The following is a 19856-nucleotide window of genomic DNA, read 5'->3' on the forward strand; positions in this document are numbered from 1 at the left end:
ATTTCTCTAGTAATTAGTGATGACGAGCATCTTTTCATGTGCCTATTGGCCATCTGTATGTCTTCTTTGGAGAAATGTCTATTTAGGTCTTCTGCCCATTTTTTGATTGGGTTGTTTGTTTTTTTGTTATTGAGTTGTATGAGCTGTTTGTATATTTTGGAAATTAAGCCCTTGTCTGTCTCATGGTTTGCAAATATTTTCTTCCATTCTGTAGGCTCTCTTTTTGTTTGGTTTATGGTTCCCTTTGCTGTGCAAAAGCTTGTAAGTTTGATTAGGTCCCATTTGTTTATTTTTGTTCTTATTTCTATTGTCTTGGGAGACTGACCTAAGAAAACATTGGTACGATTTATGTTGGTGAATGTTTTGCCTATGCTCTCTTCTAGGAGTTTTGAGGTGTCATGTCGTATGTTTAAGCCATTTTGAGTTTATTTTTGTGTGTGGTGTGAGAGTGTGTTCTAACTTCATTGATTTTTACCTGTGGCTGTTAAACTTTCCCAGCACCACTTGCTGAAGAGACTGTCTTTTTTCCCATTGTATATTCTTGCCTCCTTTGTCGAAGATTAACTGACCATAGGTGTGTGGGTAAAACCCTTTACTCTTGTAAAGATAGAAGTCCTTTGCTTGGTCCACAAGACCCTGTGTATTCTATCCCCACCCACTGCCCAGTCTCACCTCACACCTGTGTCCCTTTGCTCCTGCCATGACAGCATTCTTTCTTTCATTTTTCCAGGCCTACAGACCTTAAACACGCTCTTCCTGTCTCTTGTTGGGCACACAGTGCCCGTGATTGCTGTTACGTCTTCCCGATGAGTTGACCCTTTCATCATTATGGTGTGCCCCTCTTTATCTTTGATGATGCTCTTTCTCTTGGAGTTGACTTTGTCCAATATTAATATAGCCACGCCAGCCCTCTTAAGTTCATCGTTTGTATGGTATATATCTCTTTCCATCAGTTTTCTGTCACCTTAGCTGTCTTAATATATTTAAAGTACAGCATGTAGCTGGGTTTTGCTTCCTCATCCTTTCTAGCAATCCCTGTCTTTTAGTTGGAATCTTAACCCAATTACTGATACGGTTCGATTTATTTACCATTTTACTTCTGGATTATTAAACTATGTTAAAAATAATTGAAACTTACCTATTGACATTTTAGTTTACCTCTTTACGTTTTATTTTTATTAGCGATTGCGTTAGCGGTTACAATATACACCTCTAACTTGTCGTGGTCTTTGTAGAGTTAGTATTATATCATTTCACGCAAAATGTCAACCTTGCTGTCGTAAGGGTCCTCCTCTTAACTTAGTTTCCTCCTATTTCAGACTCAGAGTTTGGCTCAAAGACCACTTCTTCAGGGAGTTTTTTCTGAGTTCTCAGATTAGGTTAAGCCCCTATCATGTGTGCTCTGAGCAGGTAGTACTTCTCCTTGGGGCATTTATCACACTTGCAGTTTGCTGACTGTGGAATCCCCAGTATTTAGCACACGTGATGTATACTTCGTTATTTGTTGATCAGATGAGGGGAAGCCCTGAGCTGGGGTTTGAAGAAGGCAAGAGACTTCATGCTGTACTCCAGGGGATGGGAATGGCATCAGGCAAGGCTTAGAGGTTGAAAAGACAGTGTATGTGGCAAGGAATATAATAGTCAAGTAGATTAAATGTAAGTTAAAAAGAAAAAAAAGCTCTAATTTTTTTATACCAGTTGCCACCATTTATGGAGCACTTAATATGGGGCCAGGCACTGTGCTAAACTTTGTACATTTTATCTTATGTAACCTCAGCCCTGTGAGTTATTCTTGTCTTACTTCAGTTGAAGCAGCTGAGGTACAGAGAGAGGTCACTTACGTTGTTCCCTGTGTAAGGCTCTATATTCAAACTCAGATCTCTGTGATTCTGACACTCAGAATGGAAGTGAGACTGGGAAGTGGAGCTTGGTTGTTCGAGGGGTTTAATGCCCATCCTAGGTGATTGTGGTTTTTTTTAAAATAATGAATTAATTAATTTTTATTTTTGGCTGCGTTGGGTCTTCGTTGCTGCACATGGGCTTTCTCTAGTTGCGTCGAGCGGGGGCTATTCTAAGTTGCAGTGTGCGGGCTTTTCATTGCAGTGGCGGAGCACGGGCTCTAGGCGCATCGGCTCAGTAGTTGTGGCTCGCGGGCTCTAGAGCGCAGGCTCGGTAGTTGTGGCGCACGGGCTTAGTTGCTCTGCGGCATGTGGGATCTTCCCGGACCAGGGATCGAACCCGTGTCCCCTGCATTGGCGGGCGGATTCTCAACCACTGCGCCACCAGGGAAGCCCGGTGATCGTGTTTTGAGTCAAGGCTGGAGTTAGGTGCAGCGAAGGCCCACAGATGTTATTGAGGATCTGTAGAGTGTTGTGCTAGATGCTTCTCTTCTCTTTAGGTCCTGCGGGGCGGGGGTGGGGTGGGTGGAAAGCCTCTGAGGCTTTCGAATAGGGTAGAGCAGAAAAGAAAACCTGTTTCAGGAAGGTTCATCAGGGGCCAGTGGGCAGGCTAGGTTGAGGAAAGGTCAGGACGGAGGAGGGGAGGTGTGTGAAGAGCAGCAACGTGGGCCTGCTGTGACAGTGGCCGCAGTGTAGAGAGATGGCTGTACGTATTATTTTAGAGGAAGGACTAGATGTGAGACATGTTTTGAGAGAAGTATGGATAGAACTGGTTAATGATGAGGTCTGAGGCGAGAAAGATTTTTCCCTTATCTCTTGGGTCATTTGTATCTGCTAACCCTAAGTGTTGCCTGAAGACTATTGATTCTGGGAGTTCCCTGGCAGTCCAGTGGTTAGGACTCTGAGCTTCCACTGCAGGGGCGCAGTTTTGATCCCTGGTCAGGGAGCTAAGATCCCGCATGCTGCATGGCAAGGCCAAAAAAACAAAAAAAAACCACTATTGAATCTATCCATGATGGGTGTTATCATAGCCTCACTTCTCAATTGGGATCTGCAGACATCCTCAGGGGTCTCAGAGAACACTCTTCTGGGAGAGAGGTGGACAAGCTAGGGAAAACAGTTATAAAGCTGTTTTTAAAATTTTTGTTTGGGGTAAGACCTTAGCTAATACAGCCTAACTGGTGCATAGAGACAACTACTGCTGTGACATTGTCATGCCTGGTGGGCATTTCTGTCCAATCTGTTGACAGTCATTGAGTTAGTGTGTTAGATGCAAGTAGGTGACCGAGGAAATCGGGCATCTCTGCATGTGTTCTTTGCGGTAGATGAGAAGTCTGGAGGAGGTTAAGTGTGTGTGCACCTTGTGTGTGTGTATTTATTATCTGCTTTTGAGATGGTCATTGAAAATTGTGCTAAACTGACTTTTTTCCCCTTTTGAGTGAGAAAGAGCTAAAGCAATTTCCAAACTGGCATCAAAATGGTTTCACTTTCCTGATGAAACATTTATTGAAATTAAAAGATTTGAAAGCGATCCAAAAAATAGCATCATTCTCTGAAGTTCAAGGTAAATGCACGAGATTTATGGATGCATTTGGAGTTCGCCCAAAATATCGAAGGTCTGACTTTTGTATCAGTACAAAATACAAAAATGCAGAGTGAATGCTGGCCTTCCATATGAACATGGGCCAGTTTCTAGGCTTTTCTTTCTGTTTGTCTCTGGGTACCTGTCTCCCTAAAATTGCTTTAAGGCTTATCATTTTAGTTGAAGCCAACGACCAAGTGGCCGAGATTTCTTTTCTCTGTGTTGAGGTTACTTTTGGACCAATTCCGTTTTAAACCTGTTGAAATCATAGGCTGCCTGGCCTGGTGCACCGCTGCCCCAGGCCACCAGGCAGAATGCGTGTTCTCAGCTAGCGTTGTCTCTTGGCTGAGTAGGTATTAGGGCTCACACATGTGTGTACAGTGTTTTGTCCCCGCTGCTGTCAATGATAAACAGAAACATTTAAAACTCTCTGAGTTCATGGTTGGCACTTTATTTTTCTTTATTCCCCACATTGTACAATGGGAAAACTTTCAACCTCCAACAAAGGAGTTCTTCTACTGGAAAGGATTTGGTGCTAAGATCGTGATTAGTGGTTGGTTGTGTCCCCAAGTTTTGAGGGGTTTAGTTGTCTCAGCTTTGCAAATAGGCAAAGTAGCAGCTGACGGTTCTAGTTTTTATGAGTATTGTTGACTAGGTGTAGCAAAACAAGTTTCAGTTTCTGTAAGGACCATGGTAAGGACTTTGGTGGTTATCCTCTCTTATTTAGAAGAACCTTTGAAGAGGTTCAAGGTTAGTGCAAGAGGAAGCTATTTGTGTCCCCTGGCTTGGGGATTTTAGAGGCATGCTGTTTTAAAATCTGGACTCTCTCCCTTACATATTTGCTTGATTAGATTTGGCAAAGGCCTTCAGAGCAAAGTGTCATAAAAGTTTATAGTTTGAGTTCGTGTAACAAGTTACATCTTGTTCTGAATCTCTTAACGCTGCCTAATGCCGTTAAGTATCCACGTCCTATCTCATTTTCCCAAATTGGGTTCATCACGCATCCTGGGGTCAGAGAGGATGTTTTTCCTTTCAAAGGGGTCTGTTTGTGCATTACTGGAGTTTGAGAAACACTGTCTAAACAACAATAGTAAACACCCTGGAATCTGGATCTTACTCTTAACTCAGTGTTTGGATCCTTGCTGTGGACTTTCACTCTTTAAAGAAACTTTAGGAGAAAAACCATCAGGGTGCATGTTTTGGCTGTGACGCTTTTGGTCTTTGGTTTCTCTAGGACGCTGACCTAAAGTTCTGCGTGAGTAAACTTTAACAGAAGCGCCTTCCAGCCTTCTGTTTCAGCCCTGTGAGCTTCCCGGTTTAATCGAGCACTCTGCAGCCCCAGTGTTTTTATTCGTGGGTCTATGAGAAGTTAAAGGAGTGAAAAGAGAAACTTTCTGACTTGTTTTCTTCCTTGATCCTTGTGTGTGTGTGTGTGTGTGTGTGTTGTGTGTGTGTGTGTGTGTGTGTGTGTGTGTGTGTGTGTGTGTAGCTTTGTGTGTGTGCCTTTGGAGTGGGGACAGGGGTGTGGCAGAGAATTCTGACCAGGCTTTTCTTCTTGGGACTTCCTGCTCCTGAGCTAAGGTGGAGCATCGAGTTTCTCCCTGGTGGTGAGTGCAGCCCTGATACTGGGCATGGGAACACGCTGGTTTTCTAGAAAGCCACCAACTCCAAATCTTTATGTCAGGGGCTCTCAAAGTGTGGTCCCTGGATATGCATCACTCATCTGGGAAGTTGTTAGAAATTCAGATTTTTGGGCTCCACCCCACCTATTGAATTGGAAACTCTGGGGGAGGGGCCCCAGTGGCAGCTGTGCTATTTAGCAAACCCATCAGGGGATTCTGATGCATGCAAAAGTTTGGGAACCACTACTGAAGGCCAAGGTCTTTTTAATTTCTGAAGCAGATCTTTTGTATTTCTGAGTGCTTACTGAAGCTTCAGGTTATCACTTTCCTGAACCAGAAATATGACACAGACAGCAGCAGTAATACTTATTGCTGGCCACGTTCATATAGCGTGGTGGCTAGGAACGTGGATTCTTTGGAGTTCTTTACCACTATGTGACCTTGGGTAAGTTAATTAACCTCTCTGCTTTTTATTTCCTCAACTGGGCTATGGAGATAATCGTAGTAGAAACTCTTACTATCCCTGTTTCACAGTTGAGGAAACTGAGGCTCGGTAACATGTTGTTCCAGAGCTTGCTTTGAGTTACTCTTCAGTGGAGTTGGAGGTTCAAATTCAGACAGTCTGATTGCAGAGCCTGGGCTCTTGTCCCCCTTGTGTGCATTTCCACTTAGTCATCCTTACCCTGGGGTCAGCAAGGCCTCCACCTGTAGCCACAGCTGCGCGCTGTAGGGGCCTGTAGTGGCTGGAGCTGGACGTCCCATTGTCATGCTGTTGCAGCAGGAGCAGAGCCTGTGTGAAACTCCCTGTTTCTGAAACCTGGATTCCCCTTTTCAGAGGCAGGGCTTTAAAAGGTAAAAGCAGTCCTCTCAGTAAACTTTGGTTTTCTGCAGGAGTGTGGTGACACTCTGGGCGCAGGTGTCGGCTATCACTAGAGTTGAGGTGCTACTGCCATTTAGTGGACGGGGCCAGGTGTGCTAGATGTCCTCAATGACGAATTGTCCTGTGTCCCACTGGATTGTCATATGTGCCACCAAACTTTCAAAGTCGTTTTCTCTCTGTTCCAGGTGGGAATCTATTTACATATGATCTCAAAGTATTTTTTTGGCATGATTTTAATACACAGTCAGTATACACTGAGCCTCTGAGGAATATAATGATTGCGTTTTAATATATTGGGAGAAGATTTTATTTTGTTGGTTTGAAAATTTTACTAAGAGTTTTCGCCGTTACAGGAGATTCACATCATGCTGTTGCTGATAATTCGAAATAGCAATACAGCACACCTATATCAGTCTGCATTTTGTACGGACCGCATTTATGGTGATTCTAGGTATAGGAACAAACATTTACTAATTCTTGATGTCTCCTAGGGCCCCACTTCGCAAAGGTTAATGTGTCCATGAATTACCTGGAGAATTTGTTAAGCTGATTGAAATGAGATTCTGCATTTTTAACAAGCCAGCACTGATGGCCCATGGACCACACTTTTTGGGTAGTAGAGATCTTGTTGTGTATGCCTGAGGGTTTTCTTTTCAAGTACCTATGTTGTTATAACTTACTTTCATTTTGAAAAATCTTTTAGAGTGAGGGCATTACATTGATTTTTTAAAAAAATGTTGGTAAGTTATTGTCTATGAATTTCATTTCAGACTTGGAAAAAGGGCATTTAAAAATATTTGCTTTTAGGATGGTGCCTTGGGCCTGATGGGGTGACAGCCACTGCTCTGGGAGGTTAAGTGGCTCTAGTCATAAATCCACACAGAATTAGGGACCTCAACGTCATGGGGTAGTGATTCAGAATATACTTTTTATGTTAATTGTTCGAAACAGGTTATCATTCACTTATTTACTCTTTCAACAGATATTTACTGAATATATTTTGTGAATTGAATATTGTGTGCTCTGTGCCAGCCACTGCTCTGTGTTCTTGGCATGCTTCTGTGAACAACATAAAGACCCCTGTTCTCACAGACCTTATCTTCTGGTGGGGGAGACAGACAGGATACATCATAAGTAAATTACGTGGGGTTTTAGGTGATCAGTGCTATGGATTATTGGAAGATTAGGAGTGCTAGGGTGAAGGGAAGGGGGTGAACCGTTCCAGTTTCAAATAGGGTCATCAGATTTCTCATCGAGGACATGACTTAAGGTGGTCAGGGAGTTGGCCATGTGGAAACCAGGGAAGAGCAATCCAGGCAGAAGGGATAGACCATGCAAGGCCCTGAGGCTGGAGATCGTCCAGCTGGACACTTGAGCTGCAGAGTGAGCAAGGGGAGTGTGGTCAGGGATGAGGTCAGAAAGATAGAAGGGGCCAGATCACTCAGGGACTTGTAGGACCTCACAGGGCCTCTGCTCGTATTCTGAGGTACGGAGTTATCGCAGGCTTTGAGGAGTGACATGATCTCACTCAGGTTTTCCAAAGCTCCCTGTGGCTGCTTTGTTGAATGTGGCCTTCAGAGGGCAAAGGTAGAAGCAAGGAGACCAGTTAGGAGCTGTTGCAGTGTCCAAGCATGAGGTGATGGTGGCCTTGACCTGGGGGAGGCATCGGTGGTAGAGAGAAGCGCTCAGATTCCGGATGCATTTTCATGAAACTGAGAATACAAGTTTAGAAAGTTCTCAGCACTCGAGGCTCCCAGCAGTACCTGTGTGGATCCTAGTTTGAGGAAAATCTGATGTGGCTGACAGACTTGTTACCATGGTCCCATGTTCTTTTCCTTCTGGCGATTCTGTGTGTGTATTTGTGCGTGCGTGCGTGCGTGTGTGTGCGCGTGGCATGTCTGTCCAGGCCAGCGCTTAGCAGTCAGTCACAACAGGCAGCTAGCTGAGCAGGGGTTAGTTTAGAATAGAAACTGAAGCAGCACTAAATGGAACTAACTGGTCCTGAAAGCCTCACACATTCCCTCTTGATTAACCCAGGACGTATTTTTAGTAAAAATGTAAGCTATTCCTCAATTAGTGTTTCTTGTATTACTCTGATGCTAAAGCAAAGATAAAAATTCCATTTTCTTGTCCCATTCCCCTCGTGACACCACGTGTCCCCCTTCTTCCTTAGACTCTGAGATGGCAGAAATTGCATTAGCATGCCTGCTTTATTTCAGTTGACTGACACTTTTTTGACTTAAAATATGCATTATGTAGTTTTGCCCTAGATTTCCAAATAATTTATTTGAAAATGCGGGAGCAGTTTGAGATGTCTTCTGATATATACATGCAACTCATTTTCTGTGCGGATCACAATTCCAGCTACCTTCCGTGCTGGGAGGAGACTTGGTTACCATAGAGCTAAGCTTCCTGTAGTGGGGTTTTTTGAAAGCCCACCAGAACTGTGCCTAGCCAAGGTCTTAGCTACAGCACACACAATTAAGTAGAGTTACACGGCACGACTCCAGGAGACCCCAGTTCTCAGCCAAGGTGACCTTTCAGGTGCTATATGTCGTTAACGATTTTGGCCCAGGGCTTTCTGCCTGATCATAGCAGTGATTTGATCAGTTGATTTTTTTTTCATTTTACACTTGCAGCAATTACTTGTGAAGAATAAGTGTATATTCCTGTGCTGTTGCTACCATTACCCCGGGTGTCACTGAGACCATTTCTTGGCCTGAAGTGGGGGAGCAGGAGGTGTCTTCATTTACGCAAACCTTTCCCCTTTATTCTTTCGAGTCTGTATTTTGGGAACTCTGATTTAGTTCTATAACTCAATGATCTGGGCAGGGGAAGGTCTTTTTTTTTTAAATGCCTTGGGCTATTTTTGATGTGTTGTGACCTTGGTAAGGAAAGTTTTCCTATATCTATCCAGTAGATCTTTTTTAAGGAGGGTACGAATTGTGGCTATGTATTTTTAGACCACATTTTCCTGTGGCATTTGTACTCCGGTGCACAGTGTCATGGAAATTTCTCTTCCTGGTCTAGGATTGAGAAGATGGTCTTTCAGCGCTGGCTTTGTCCAGTTACTGTACTAGCTGAGCGAGCCTCACTCTTCTCATCTGTAAACAGGCATGAAGACACACGCCTACAGATCTGCCTCAGAATTGGTAAAGGTGAAGTGAGCCGAGATGTATGAACAGCTTGGCAAGCTCTAAACTTCCCCTCAGTTGCAGGGCTGTGGTGGTGTGTAGTTATCACAAGCCTTGCGCCTAGGAGCCCTTCATTCCTGTCTTTAACTCGCTGTGGGGTCTTGGGTAGGTTGAGTGAGCCAGTTTTCTGGGACATAGCATAGAGACGTGCACAGCGGCTGGCAAGGTACGTGCACGGGGGCGGTCAGGCTGTGGGCTCTCTAGAAACAATCCCAGTCTGCACATTCTATGAGTTTACGTTTATGGGGGGAGGTTGCTTTTTTTTTTTTTTTCTTTTTCTTTTTCCGATTTTATTAGTGAAGAATTTTCACCTACAGGCAATGGTTGTTAACATTTTGCCCCATTTGCTTTCTCTCTTTCTACACATGTGTATATTGATTTTTAAACCTCTGTTGCTTCTTTCCTTGGTGAGTGTTGAACAGTTCTCTTCTACAGAGCATAGCAAAGTTCGTCATTCCTGAGGCTACAGGATGTTGGCTTCAGTTGGAGCTTTGACATCCTTCGGACTAATCAGTACCTTTCCTCCCACAGGATGAACTTACCGCTGTGAATGTAAAGCAAGGCTTCAACAATCAGCCCGCCTTTACTGGAGACGAGCATGGCTCGGCTAGAAATATTGTAATTAACCCGTCAAAGGTAATTCTCATCGCTTCCCAAAACTTCCGAAAGAGCATACGTATGTGAGACCCATGGGAGCTAATGTTGATAAATTTGTGTTATTGAAACCACAACCCATATTCAAAGTTCCCCCAGATATCCTTTATGCTGTCCTGCCGCAGGGTCCAATCAGGGGTCACGCACTGCTTTTGGCTGGCGTGTCTCCTAACACTATTTTCATCTAGTGCAGTACCGCTCTCCAGAGTCCCTCATTTTGTTGTTGTTGTGAGTTTTTTTTTTTCAGGTTAAATATTTTTGGTGCAGACTGCAGTGCATATCAGGAGACATGCAGTGTTAGTTTGCCTGAGTATTGTTCATACTGTTTGATCACTTAAGGTGCTGTCTGCCATCTCTTTACATTGCAAAAGCAGTCATCTTTTCCTCGTAGTAATCCCCACAGGGTGATACTTTGAGACCGTATGAATATCCTATTGTCAAATAATTTTTTTTTTTTTTTTTTTTTTTTGCCGTGCGCGGGCCTCTCACTGTCGTGGCCTCTCCCGTTGCGGAGCACAGGCTCCGGATGCGCAGGCTCAGCGGCCATGGCTCACGGGCGCAGCCGCTCGGCGGCATGTGGGATCTTCCCGGACCGGGGCACGAACCCCGTGTCCCCTGCATCGGCAGGTGGATTCTCAACCGCTGCACCACCAGGGAAGCCCTGTCCAATAAAATTTTATGCTATGATTTTAGCATCAATTGTCGATTCCTGCTGAATGATTTATTTTGCTGATGGTTGCAAAATGCTGGTTTTGTAGTTATTATTCCTCGTATGTTTATTAGTTGACATTCTTTTGTTAAGGGCACCCCATTTTTCAGTATCACTTTGAACCCCTGAACTCTTAAAATCAGTTGTATGACCTTCAGTTTTCTTTTTGATGCTCACACTGTCTCACATTTGGCCAGTGGGGGCACCTTTAACCTGGTTCTTGGGCCTTTTGGACAACCCCCTCACCCCCCAACCAGTCCTTTGGGCACTTCCTCACTTGAGGTACAATAACATAGTCCAGGGCCATCTTGTTCTTTTCCTACCCCATCCCAGATCTGGGTGCCCAGCTTGCTCATGGCTACTTGAGTGTCACAACTTCTAGGCCCTTTCAGTGGACAGAGATGGCAAAAATATTTAGGTTTCTTCTTTTTCTTCCCTCCCTCCCTCCCTCCCTCCCTTCCATCCATCCATCTGTTCTAAGTCAGTACCACAGGGTCTTTCCCATGCTTTTCCCTTTTCCATCATTGTATCTCCTTTCTCTTAAGGTGAGAACCCTGGATCCCAGCAATATTAGCATGTTTATTCATTTACTCTATCTTACAATATACATAAAAAGTTCCAGAATAAACTTATACCAGTGTCATTCCAACAACAAAATTGCTATGTAAAATTTACAATTGCTGTACCATGCTTTTTATCTTTAGACTAACTTTCATTAAGAGTATGTAGTCAGAGGGACTTCTCTGGTGGTGCATTGGTTAAGAACCTTCCTGCTAATGCAGGGAACACAGGTTCGATCCCTGGTCTGGGATGATCCCACATGCCGCGGAGCAACTAAGCCCGTGCGCCACAGCTACTGAGCTTGCGCTCTAGAGGCTGCGAGCCACAACTACTGAAGCCCGTGCGCCTAAAACCTGTGCTCTACAACAAAAGAAGCCACCTCAGTGAGAAGCCCATGCACCGCAATGAAGAGTAGCCCCTGCTCGCTGCAACTAGAGAAAGCCCGTGCACAGCAACAAAGACCCAATGCAGCCAAAAGTTTAAAAATAAATAAATAAGTTTATTTTTTAAAAAAGTATGTAGTCAGAGTGTTGTATTAAAAATTTCTTGAATTAAGTCTTTTTTCTTTGTGGTTATGTTAACAATTAGATATATAGATGGAATTATCTGTTTCTATCCTTTAAGGTTTGTTATTTTTGCGTTATTTCTATTTTCGAATATTAAAATACTTTTGAAATTAAAAAATCATGCCTACAGATTAAAAGAAATCAAGCATACAGATGAATTTCTATTCTTGTTTTCTCTTAACCAGAGATAACCATTGTTAAAAGTTTGTGTATCATTTCAAATCTCTTTTTATATGCACACATGCATACACAAACATATGTAATTTGCTAAACTAGCAACTGAAGTATTATTTAAGTGATGTGAAAAAAAACAGAATTATTTTCTACAGATTGTCCTATTGACCAAACACAGTGTTTTTAGTCTTTTTCCAATCTTGCTTGATACCTTTTAAACATCACAACTACAATTATGTATGTGTTGTAATTTGTTTTCTACTTCTTTTTTATCGTGGTAAAATTTACGTAACATAAAATTTACCATTAACATATTTAAGTGTATAGCTCTTTGGCATTAAGTACACTCACACTGTTGTGCAAATGTAACTACCATCTATCTCTAAACTTTCATCTTCCTTAACTTATGTACTTAAAGAAGAAGTAATATCATTTTGTGTGTACCTTTCCTTGAGGCTGAAGTATTCATATTCATAGTAATTAATGGATAGATAACGTTTCATCGTTTATGTGCTGTAATAACTGAAACTGCTGGTGTAGAGCAGTTTGCCTATTATCTGTTTCTTATGGTTATTTATAAAGATGGTATAGTCATATTTGAACATATAGCTTTTGTTCTTTAGGATAAATTCCCAGCAGCATATTACTTGGTTAGAAGGTGCATTAGTCTACTGGGGCTGCCATAACAAAATACCACAAACTGAGGGGCTTAAACAACAGAAATTTGATTTTCTGAGAAAGTTTATTTTCTCACAGTTTTGGAGGCTGGAAGTCCAGGATCAAGGTGTCAGCAGGTCTGGTTTCTCCTGAGGCCTCTCTTCTCGGCTGCCCTCTCACTGTGTCCTCACATGGGCTTTTCTCTGTGTGCGGGTATCTCTGGTGTTCTCCTTCTTATAGTGGCACTAGTCATATTGGATTAGACCTCACCCTTATGACCTCATTTAACTTTTTTTCTCTCTTTCTTTTTTGTTTTTTTCAGTAGGTCCTTATTGGTTATCTATTTTAAATATAGCAGTGTGTACATGTCAATCCCAAACTCCCAATCTATCCCTCCCCCCAGGTAACCATAAATTCATTCTCTAAGTCTGTGAGTCTGTTTCTGTTTTGTAAATAAGTTCATTTGTATCATTTTTTTTTGAGTCCACATATAAGTGATATCATATGATATTTGTCTTTCTCTGTCTGACTTACTTCACTTAGTATGATAATCTCCAGGTCTATCCATGTTGCTGCAAATGGCATTATTCCATTCTTTCTAATGACTGAGTAATATTCCATTGTATCTGTGTGCCACATCTTCTTTATCCATTTATCGGTCCATGAACATTTAACCTTAATTACCTCTTTAAAGGCTCTATCTCCAAATACAGTCACATTGAGGCTTAGAGCTTCAATATCTGAATTTTGGATATACACAATTCTGTCCGTAACAAAGTATGAACGCCTTGTGTATAGGAACTGCCAGATTGTTCCCAGTTGTATGAAGTTTTATGTCAATTTAAATAATTGAATAAATGGAAATAGCACCCGTTACCACTTCTGCTGCTCTCATCCTTCCTGTGAGATTTACTCAAGGATTCAAACTTTCTGAGGGGAATTGGATCTAATGAATATGAAATACATGACCTATAGTATAGCCCCTAAACTTTTTCATTTTCTTACCAAATGAATTACTTTCAAAATAGCTGTGGATGGATGGAAACAAGTTTTAAATTAAACCTTATCTCTCATACCTTGTCTGAGGGAGTGCAAATTGGTGTAAACATTATGGAGGGTAATTTGACAATGCTGATTAAAATTACAGAATCATACAATCTGAATCCTGAAAATTCATCTGAAAGCTATAGCTGTACATGTATGAAATAACAAATAGGAAAGGCTATTCATTTTAATGTGATTTGTAATCGCAGAAGTTTGAAACAAATGTCCATTAATGGGGACTTGATTAAATAAAATGTGGTACATGTACACAGTACATTATTATGTGTCTGTAGAAATGAATGAGGAAGCTCTCCATAGACAAATGTGGAAGGAAGGCTCTCAGACATTTACTCAATGTACATAACGAGGTATAGATATAAGAGAAAAATATATTCGTGTTTGTTCATGTGTATTCACATGAAGAAACTCTGCAAAGACACATAAGAAACTAATCAAGGTGGTTCTTTGGAGTTAGGCATTGGGACTTGGGAATGAGGCTCTTAACTTTTTCTCGATTTTAGAATAATGTGAATATATTGCTGATAGAATAAAATTAAGTGTATGATCATGTTTTGATTTTTTCCTTTTTTTTTTGAGTCCTAATGTGCATTTTCTCTGCTCTTGCTTTTTTGGGAATTTTGACTTTGTTTACATTTATGCAGTTGTTCATAAGATTTGTTAGGAAGTAAAACATATATACAGCCACTATGTTCCATTGCTATTATTAAATACATAGAAAAGAGTATAATTGCATAAGAGATTGCCCAGACTTTTTTTTTTTTTAATTTGCTGTGTTCTGAATTCTTTTGGCCATTACCTACACCAGGACTTTTTTTTTTTTTTTTTTAAGAAGATGTTGGGGGTAGGAGTTTATTAATTAATTAATTTATTTTTGCTGTGTTGGGTCTTCGTTTCTGTGCGAGGGCTTTCTCTAGTTGTGGCAAGCGGGGGCCACTCTTCATCGCGGTGCGCGGGCCTCTCCCGTTGTGGAGCACAGGCTCCAGACGCGCAGGCTCAGTAGTTGTGGCTCACGGGCCTAGTTGCTCCACGGCATGTGGGATCCTCCCAGACCAGGGCTCGAACCCATGGCCCCTGCATTAGCAGGCAGACTCTCAACCACTGCGCCACCAGGGAAGCTCCTCAGACTTTTTTTTTTTTTAAATACAATTTTTGCAAACCCCTTGATTTGCAAAATCAGTGATTGGCTTGATTTAATTGAATAGTCTTTTCAGATCACCGTGGCTATTCTTCTTTGACAGTACTTAGACTAGTTTAAAAATTTTTTTAATGTCTTTGTTTATATGATTGCAAATAAGAGATCTTTTAAATATGAAACAATCTACATAGGTAGGTATTTTGTGCCATTGGTGCAAAGACCAAATATTGATTGAGAAATTTAAAATTAAACAATTTGTTACTCTTGGCTCCTTGTTTTCAAATAGCTGTTTTTTTGGTGAATTTTTGCATTTAATTCTCTGGACATTCTGCAAACTTTGCTTAAAAAAGCATACTATGAAGTTGTTTTAAAAAAATAAGGTTCAGCCTTTTTTTCTAATTACTATAATTTTTATTGCCATATTACCTCAACACAAAACAGACTTTTTCACTGTACCTCAATCACAAGGATCAAGGGATGCCAATTCACATTAAAAAAAATGTTTACCAGCTTTTCGCCCTGGTAGATAAACTTGGCTAATTGCTTCCAACTGCGTTCCACCCTATAGACTAATTGTTTATTGAGTCATGAGCATTAACTAAGGTAGTGATTCTTATTTTGCTGCAGCAGGGTAGGTATTTTATTTTAATCACGGTTGCCACTGTCTGCTAACCTTATTGAAGGTATTTGTTAGAAATTGTTGTCCACATCCTGTTATTAGAGAATTTCCAGGGGACAAAATGTGATGCTGTGATAGGATTCTTGGAAATTCCAAGAGGTTTTCTGTGGATTCATTTAGTTTTTAGATATTACTCAGTCCCCTTCCTTCTTGTCCCTTTGTCTTTCCTTTGTCCTCTTTTAATTTGGTAAATACGAAAATGCCAGTCATTCACAGGAAGCTCCCTTTGCTACTTTGTTCCATTCAGAGCAAGCCACACTAGCTTTCTCTTTCTAAACACTTGTACTCATGAAATTGGCAGCCCAATCAAAAATGTTGAATATTTAATTTAATTGAACCTTTTGTAATTTTCCATTTAAATAAATTAGATTTCTCTAGACTTTTTTTTTTTAAAGCACTGAGTGTAAATACAGAGTTTCCTTTCCAAATTTATGTGCTATTAAAATGAAACAAGAAAAAGAATGATTACTGTGTGATTGCCAGGTTCTGATCTTGTATGCAGCACCTCTCAGGAGAAAGATTCTCTTCAAATGGGTGTGTACTGTGAAAAAGGAGAGGTTCATCTAAAGATGAAAGCAGAACCCATTCTCTTGAAATTTATTCAGGATATAATGAATTTTATCTTACAGGGATTTTCAGAGACCCTTCTTGTTCCCTTGAACTACTTGTTAGTAGTGGAACAAAGGTGCTGTGGGAGTTTCTGCATTATGTTAGTGTAAGGAAATCACAACTCTTAGCTTCTAGGACTTAAATTCCTGTTTTATTTTCCAATGGGCTCTTTGAAGATTTTCTATTAATAAAAATAAAATACTGATATGTACATTACTAACATTCTTGCTTATTGTCTTTAAACTCTGTTTTCTCTTCCACAGATTGGAGCTTATTTTAGCAGCATATTAGCTGAGAAACTAAAGCTTAACACTTTCCAGGACACCGGAAAGAAGAAACCACAAGTTAATGCTAAAGATAATTATTGGCTGGTTACTGCTCGATCCCAGAGTGCGATTCATAGTTGGTTCTCTGACTTAGCAGGAAATAAACCACTTGCTATTTTGGCAAAAAAGGTATTAAGTATTTCTTGCATTGTTTTAATTGAGGCCTTATAGAAATGAAAATATTTGAGATAATGTTCAAGTATATATTTCGTTTCCCCAGTTCTCTCCAAAACTCAGAGTCTCAATGGCAGGTATCCTGCACTAGGTGTGTGCTGCACATAGGCTGTTTCCCCTTCATTTTGATGGCATGTGGTGCCTAGGACATCTAGAGACCTAAACATTCTACACAGGAAGCTGTTTATGTGGATATTAGGTAGACAGGGTTTTAAAATCAGAAACAGGCAGTGAGACTTCATTTATTTCTGTTACATTTTCAGTTTTTTAGGTCAGGATGTCCAAATGGGTTAAATAGAAATCCTTGCTTTAATGTTATTTCCTTGTCTTGAAAAGTACCCATCCAAATTCTTAAACTAACTCTTCTTCCGAACAAGTGAGATAAAAGATAGTGATCCCGTGTGTGCTTGAAAACCGTCTTTGAAAAAGTTTCAGTACAAAATGGGCAGGTTTATTCATAGCTCCCCGCTTTTTTGAGGAGGGGGAGGGAAGGGAGGGTTCTTTTACAAATCTTTGCCTTTGATCATTTTCCTCACGTGGGAAATACTGCACAGATTCAACAATCTTATAGTCCCAATAATACAAAATGTCTTTTGAAATTTAGACGAGAGCCAGAAACCTCCCTCTTAGTCTTGATCTCTGACTTCTTACACACCTTTCAAATAATCCCCAGGTCTTTCTCATCTCCCCTGAAACCCTTTAGTTTTAGGGGAGCCCATCTTCTATTCTTAAGTTTTCACGAATGGCTTGGTGCACGCCCAGGTTAGAGGAGAGCTCCTTCGTGTATTTACGTTTTTGTTTTCTAAAGCACCTCTTTGCAAGTAGTGCCTGCAGCTCCCGTGGGCTTTAGTTTGCCCTAGTGTCAGAGCCTTGCGTTGCCTTTCATAGATGTTAGTGCTTAAAGGCAACCGAAATCCTTGCAAAGCAGACGATCAGCGTAACCCTCTCTTGCTACTCAGGTAGTGCCTCTGTCTCAACACAGGCTGGACCGCATAGCATTTCTTTTCCATTGTTGACCGTTTACCACGTGTTCCCACTGTGGCCTGGGAATTGTATCTGAAGGCTGCAGAAGTCGAAGGCCGTCCTTCAATATTTGATGACTTTCTACTAAAAGTTCATACCCTCCATGTTGGTTAGTACCTTCAACTCCTATGTAGCCAGCCTGACATCTTTCCTTTTAGGTTTGCCTTTTTTGTAAGCTTTTAGAATGCAGTTTTTTTTTTTTTTTTTGGCGGGGGGGCGGGGGTATATTTCCTGAAAGGGAATACTCATGAGGAATTGATGCCCTTGCTTTAGGGGTGTAATGGTCTCTCATCTTTTAAGACGGAGATGAATTATGGTGCAGTGTATTAGCCGTTGTTCTTCTCTCTTTATTAGGAGCTGCCTCTGGCCAAGTCAGGTGTCCCTCAGGTAAGCCCTGACGTTAATTCTTTGCAAAGTTAAAGATGTTTTCTTTGTCAAACCATTGAATATACTTTGAAGTATTCATTTCTTGGGCACTTCAAGAGTCATTCCTTCCCATCCCTTCCTCAGCATTTCATCTTCTTGAGGTGGCAAAAACTCTTTAGAGTTGGGTAAAAGATTGCATCCTCTGCGTGCCCTTCATATTAGAAAGTTTAAATACCTCTTAATTTCTGGTATTTATCTGCGAGATGGCTTGATGTAGAAGACCTTCCTTTTCCTGCTGAGATCCTGAGTCATCTTCCAGCTCTGATCTAGAGTTCAAAATAGCTTCCTGTATGGGATGGATCAGGTTTCTGGACCTGGTTTTCCGTTACTATAAAGCTCCACAGCACTCCAAGTATTTAGCCACAGAGAGGTCAACAATGGCCTGTAAAAGGCCTTTTAATCCAATCGCGGTCATAGTTAGATTTGGAAAAGGAGAGTTCTTGCTCCTGGGAATATCCTTTTAGCTCTTGAACAGTTCACTAAGAATGATGTGTTCACTTCTGGTGACTTTGATTACTGTGGTCTCTGGAATTTCCATTTGCCTCTCCCACTGCTTAGCAAACAGAGGGTGCTGACAGAAAGGAGAATACAGGGAGAGAAGCGTTACAAGGGCAACCCTTTGGTGGATGGAAAACCATGCTAGGTGTCTTAGTTTTCTTCTGGTACTTAGATGCAGTTCCACCTTGATTGAGAAACCAAACAGCTGCCCAGTGCTTGTCTAGGTTCAGCTACAAGTTGAAGTCAGATGGTTTCTTGGCTGAAAATGGAATCCATCCCTGTAGGAAGTCATACTTCAGTCAGTGTAAACATATTTTCCTTCCTGAGTTGGCCCAAACTGTAAATGTGACAAAACCATCAAAATGTGTCTTCTTCCTTAATTAAATAACTTTCTTCACATATGTTCTTCTGAATTCGAAAGCCCTTGATTGGAGCCAACCCTTTTCCTTAGGGCTCTGCCAGCAGGGACAGTGAGCTAGAGGTTTGCCTTATGCTGTTCATGTAAGACTCAGCTTTGTTTGCTGTTTCGTGTAAACATTTCACATGCGCAGAATGCTCCCCCCATCCCCGGCCGTGCCTTCTTCTCAAACGCTGTTCAAAAAGAAATCCTTTAGGCTTCTATAAAGATGCTATTGGTAATGTTTCTTTGGAGATGCTAACTTTACTTTTTGCATTTGCCTGGTTTTTAGGCCTTGATCTTATATATATTCTTCTGGTACGTCTGGCTGAGAGGGAACCTGACCGTGACAGCTAAAATGTAACTCCCTGATACCATACTGTGTGTTCTAGTGAAAACCGGCAGCTCCGGCCTTGAACTGACTATATAAGACTGTGCTTTTCTTGTCCCTGGCCTAAACGACAGTAAACCCAGAGCCTTGTGCTCCGTGAAAGATGTGCCTTGTAAGCTAAATTTTCAGGAAATTTTCTAGGTAAAATGTATCACCGTGATCCACAGAGAGGAAGTTTTATAGCTTTAGCCTGTGTCACTTTCACCTCCCTTTTATATAGTTATGTGGTATGCCGTGTAGTCGCCTTTGTCATGGGGGAGGTTATGTTCTAAAGTCAGCAGCCAAGGTAGGAACTGTACATGATCAAAAGTCTATTACATTGCCCGTAAAATGCAGTATATGGACACACTGCATCTCAGTGTTCAACCAGGCAGCTTTTCTTTATCGCTGGAGCCCCTTGATGTTTCTTTGGGAAGAACCAGGTGAAATAACTTGTTTTAAAGAGCTGGGTAACAAAAAAACACTTACTTTTAAATTCTGGGATCACACTTTGTTCCAAGACTGCGAATAGTCAGATTTGTAACATATGTATAATGCAGAAAAATCAACCGGCTGAACCATGGCTAACTAAGAGAAAAATGCCATGCTGTATGAATCAGTTAGCTGGTTTGAAGCTTTGATTTTCAAAACAAGATC

General features: G+C 41.3%; 1 protein-coding gene across 1 annotated transcript in view; it reads left to right on the top strand.

The window, feature by feature from the left end:
- The window catches only part of MED12L (mediator complex subunit 12L), a 326027-nt gene that overhangs the window by 20493 nt on the left and 285678 nt on the right, over nt 1-19856 (top strand). The window contains exons 3-5 of the mRNA XM_032629345.1: nt 9708-9812; nt 16249-16440; nt 17863-17895. Coding sequence (XP_032485236.1) covers nt 9708-9812; nt 16249-16440; nt 17863-17895 — 330 coding nt within the window. The remainder of the gene's footprint in view (nt 1-9707; nt 9813-16248; nt 16441-17862; nt 17896-19856) is intronic.

The sequence above is a fragment of the Phocoena sinus genome, chromosome 4, assembly GCF_008692025.1.
Source record: "Phocoena sinus isolate mPhoSin1 chromosome 4, mPhoSin1.pri, whole genome shotgun sequence".
In the NCBI taxonomy this organism is placed as follows: domain Eukaryota; kingdom Metazoa; phylum Chordata; class Mammalia; order Artiodactyla; family Phocoenidae; genus Phocoena; species Phocoena sinus.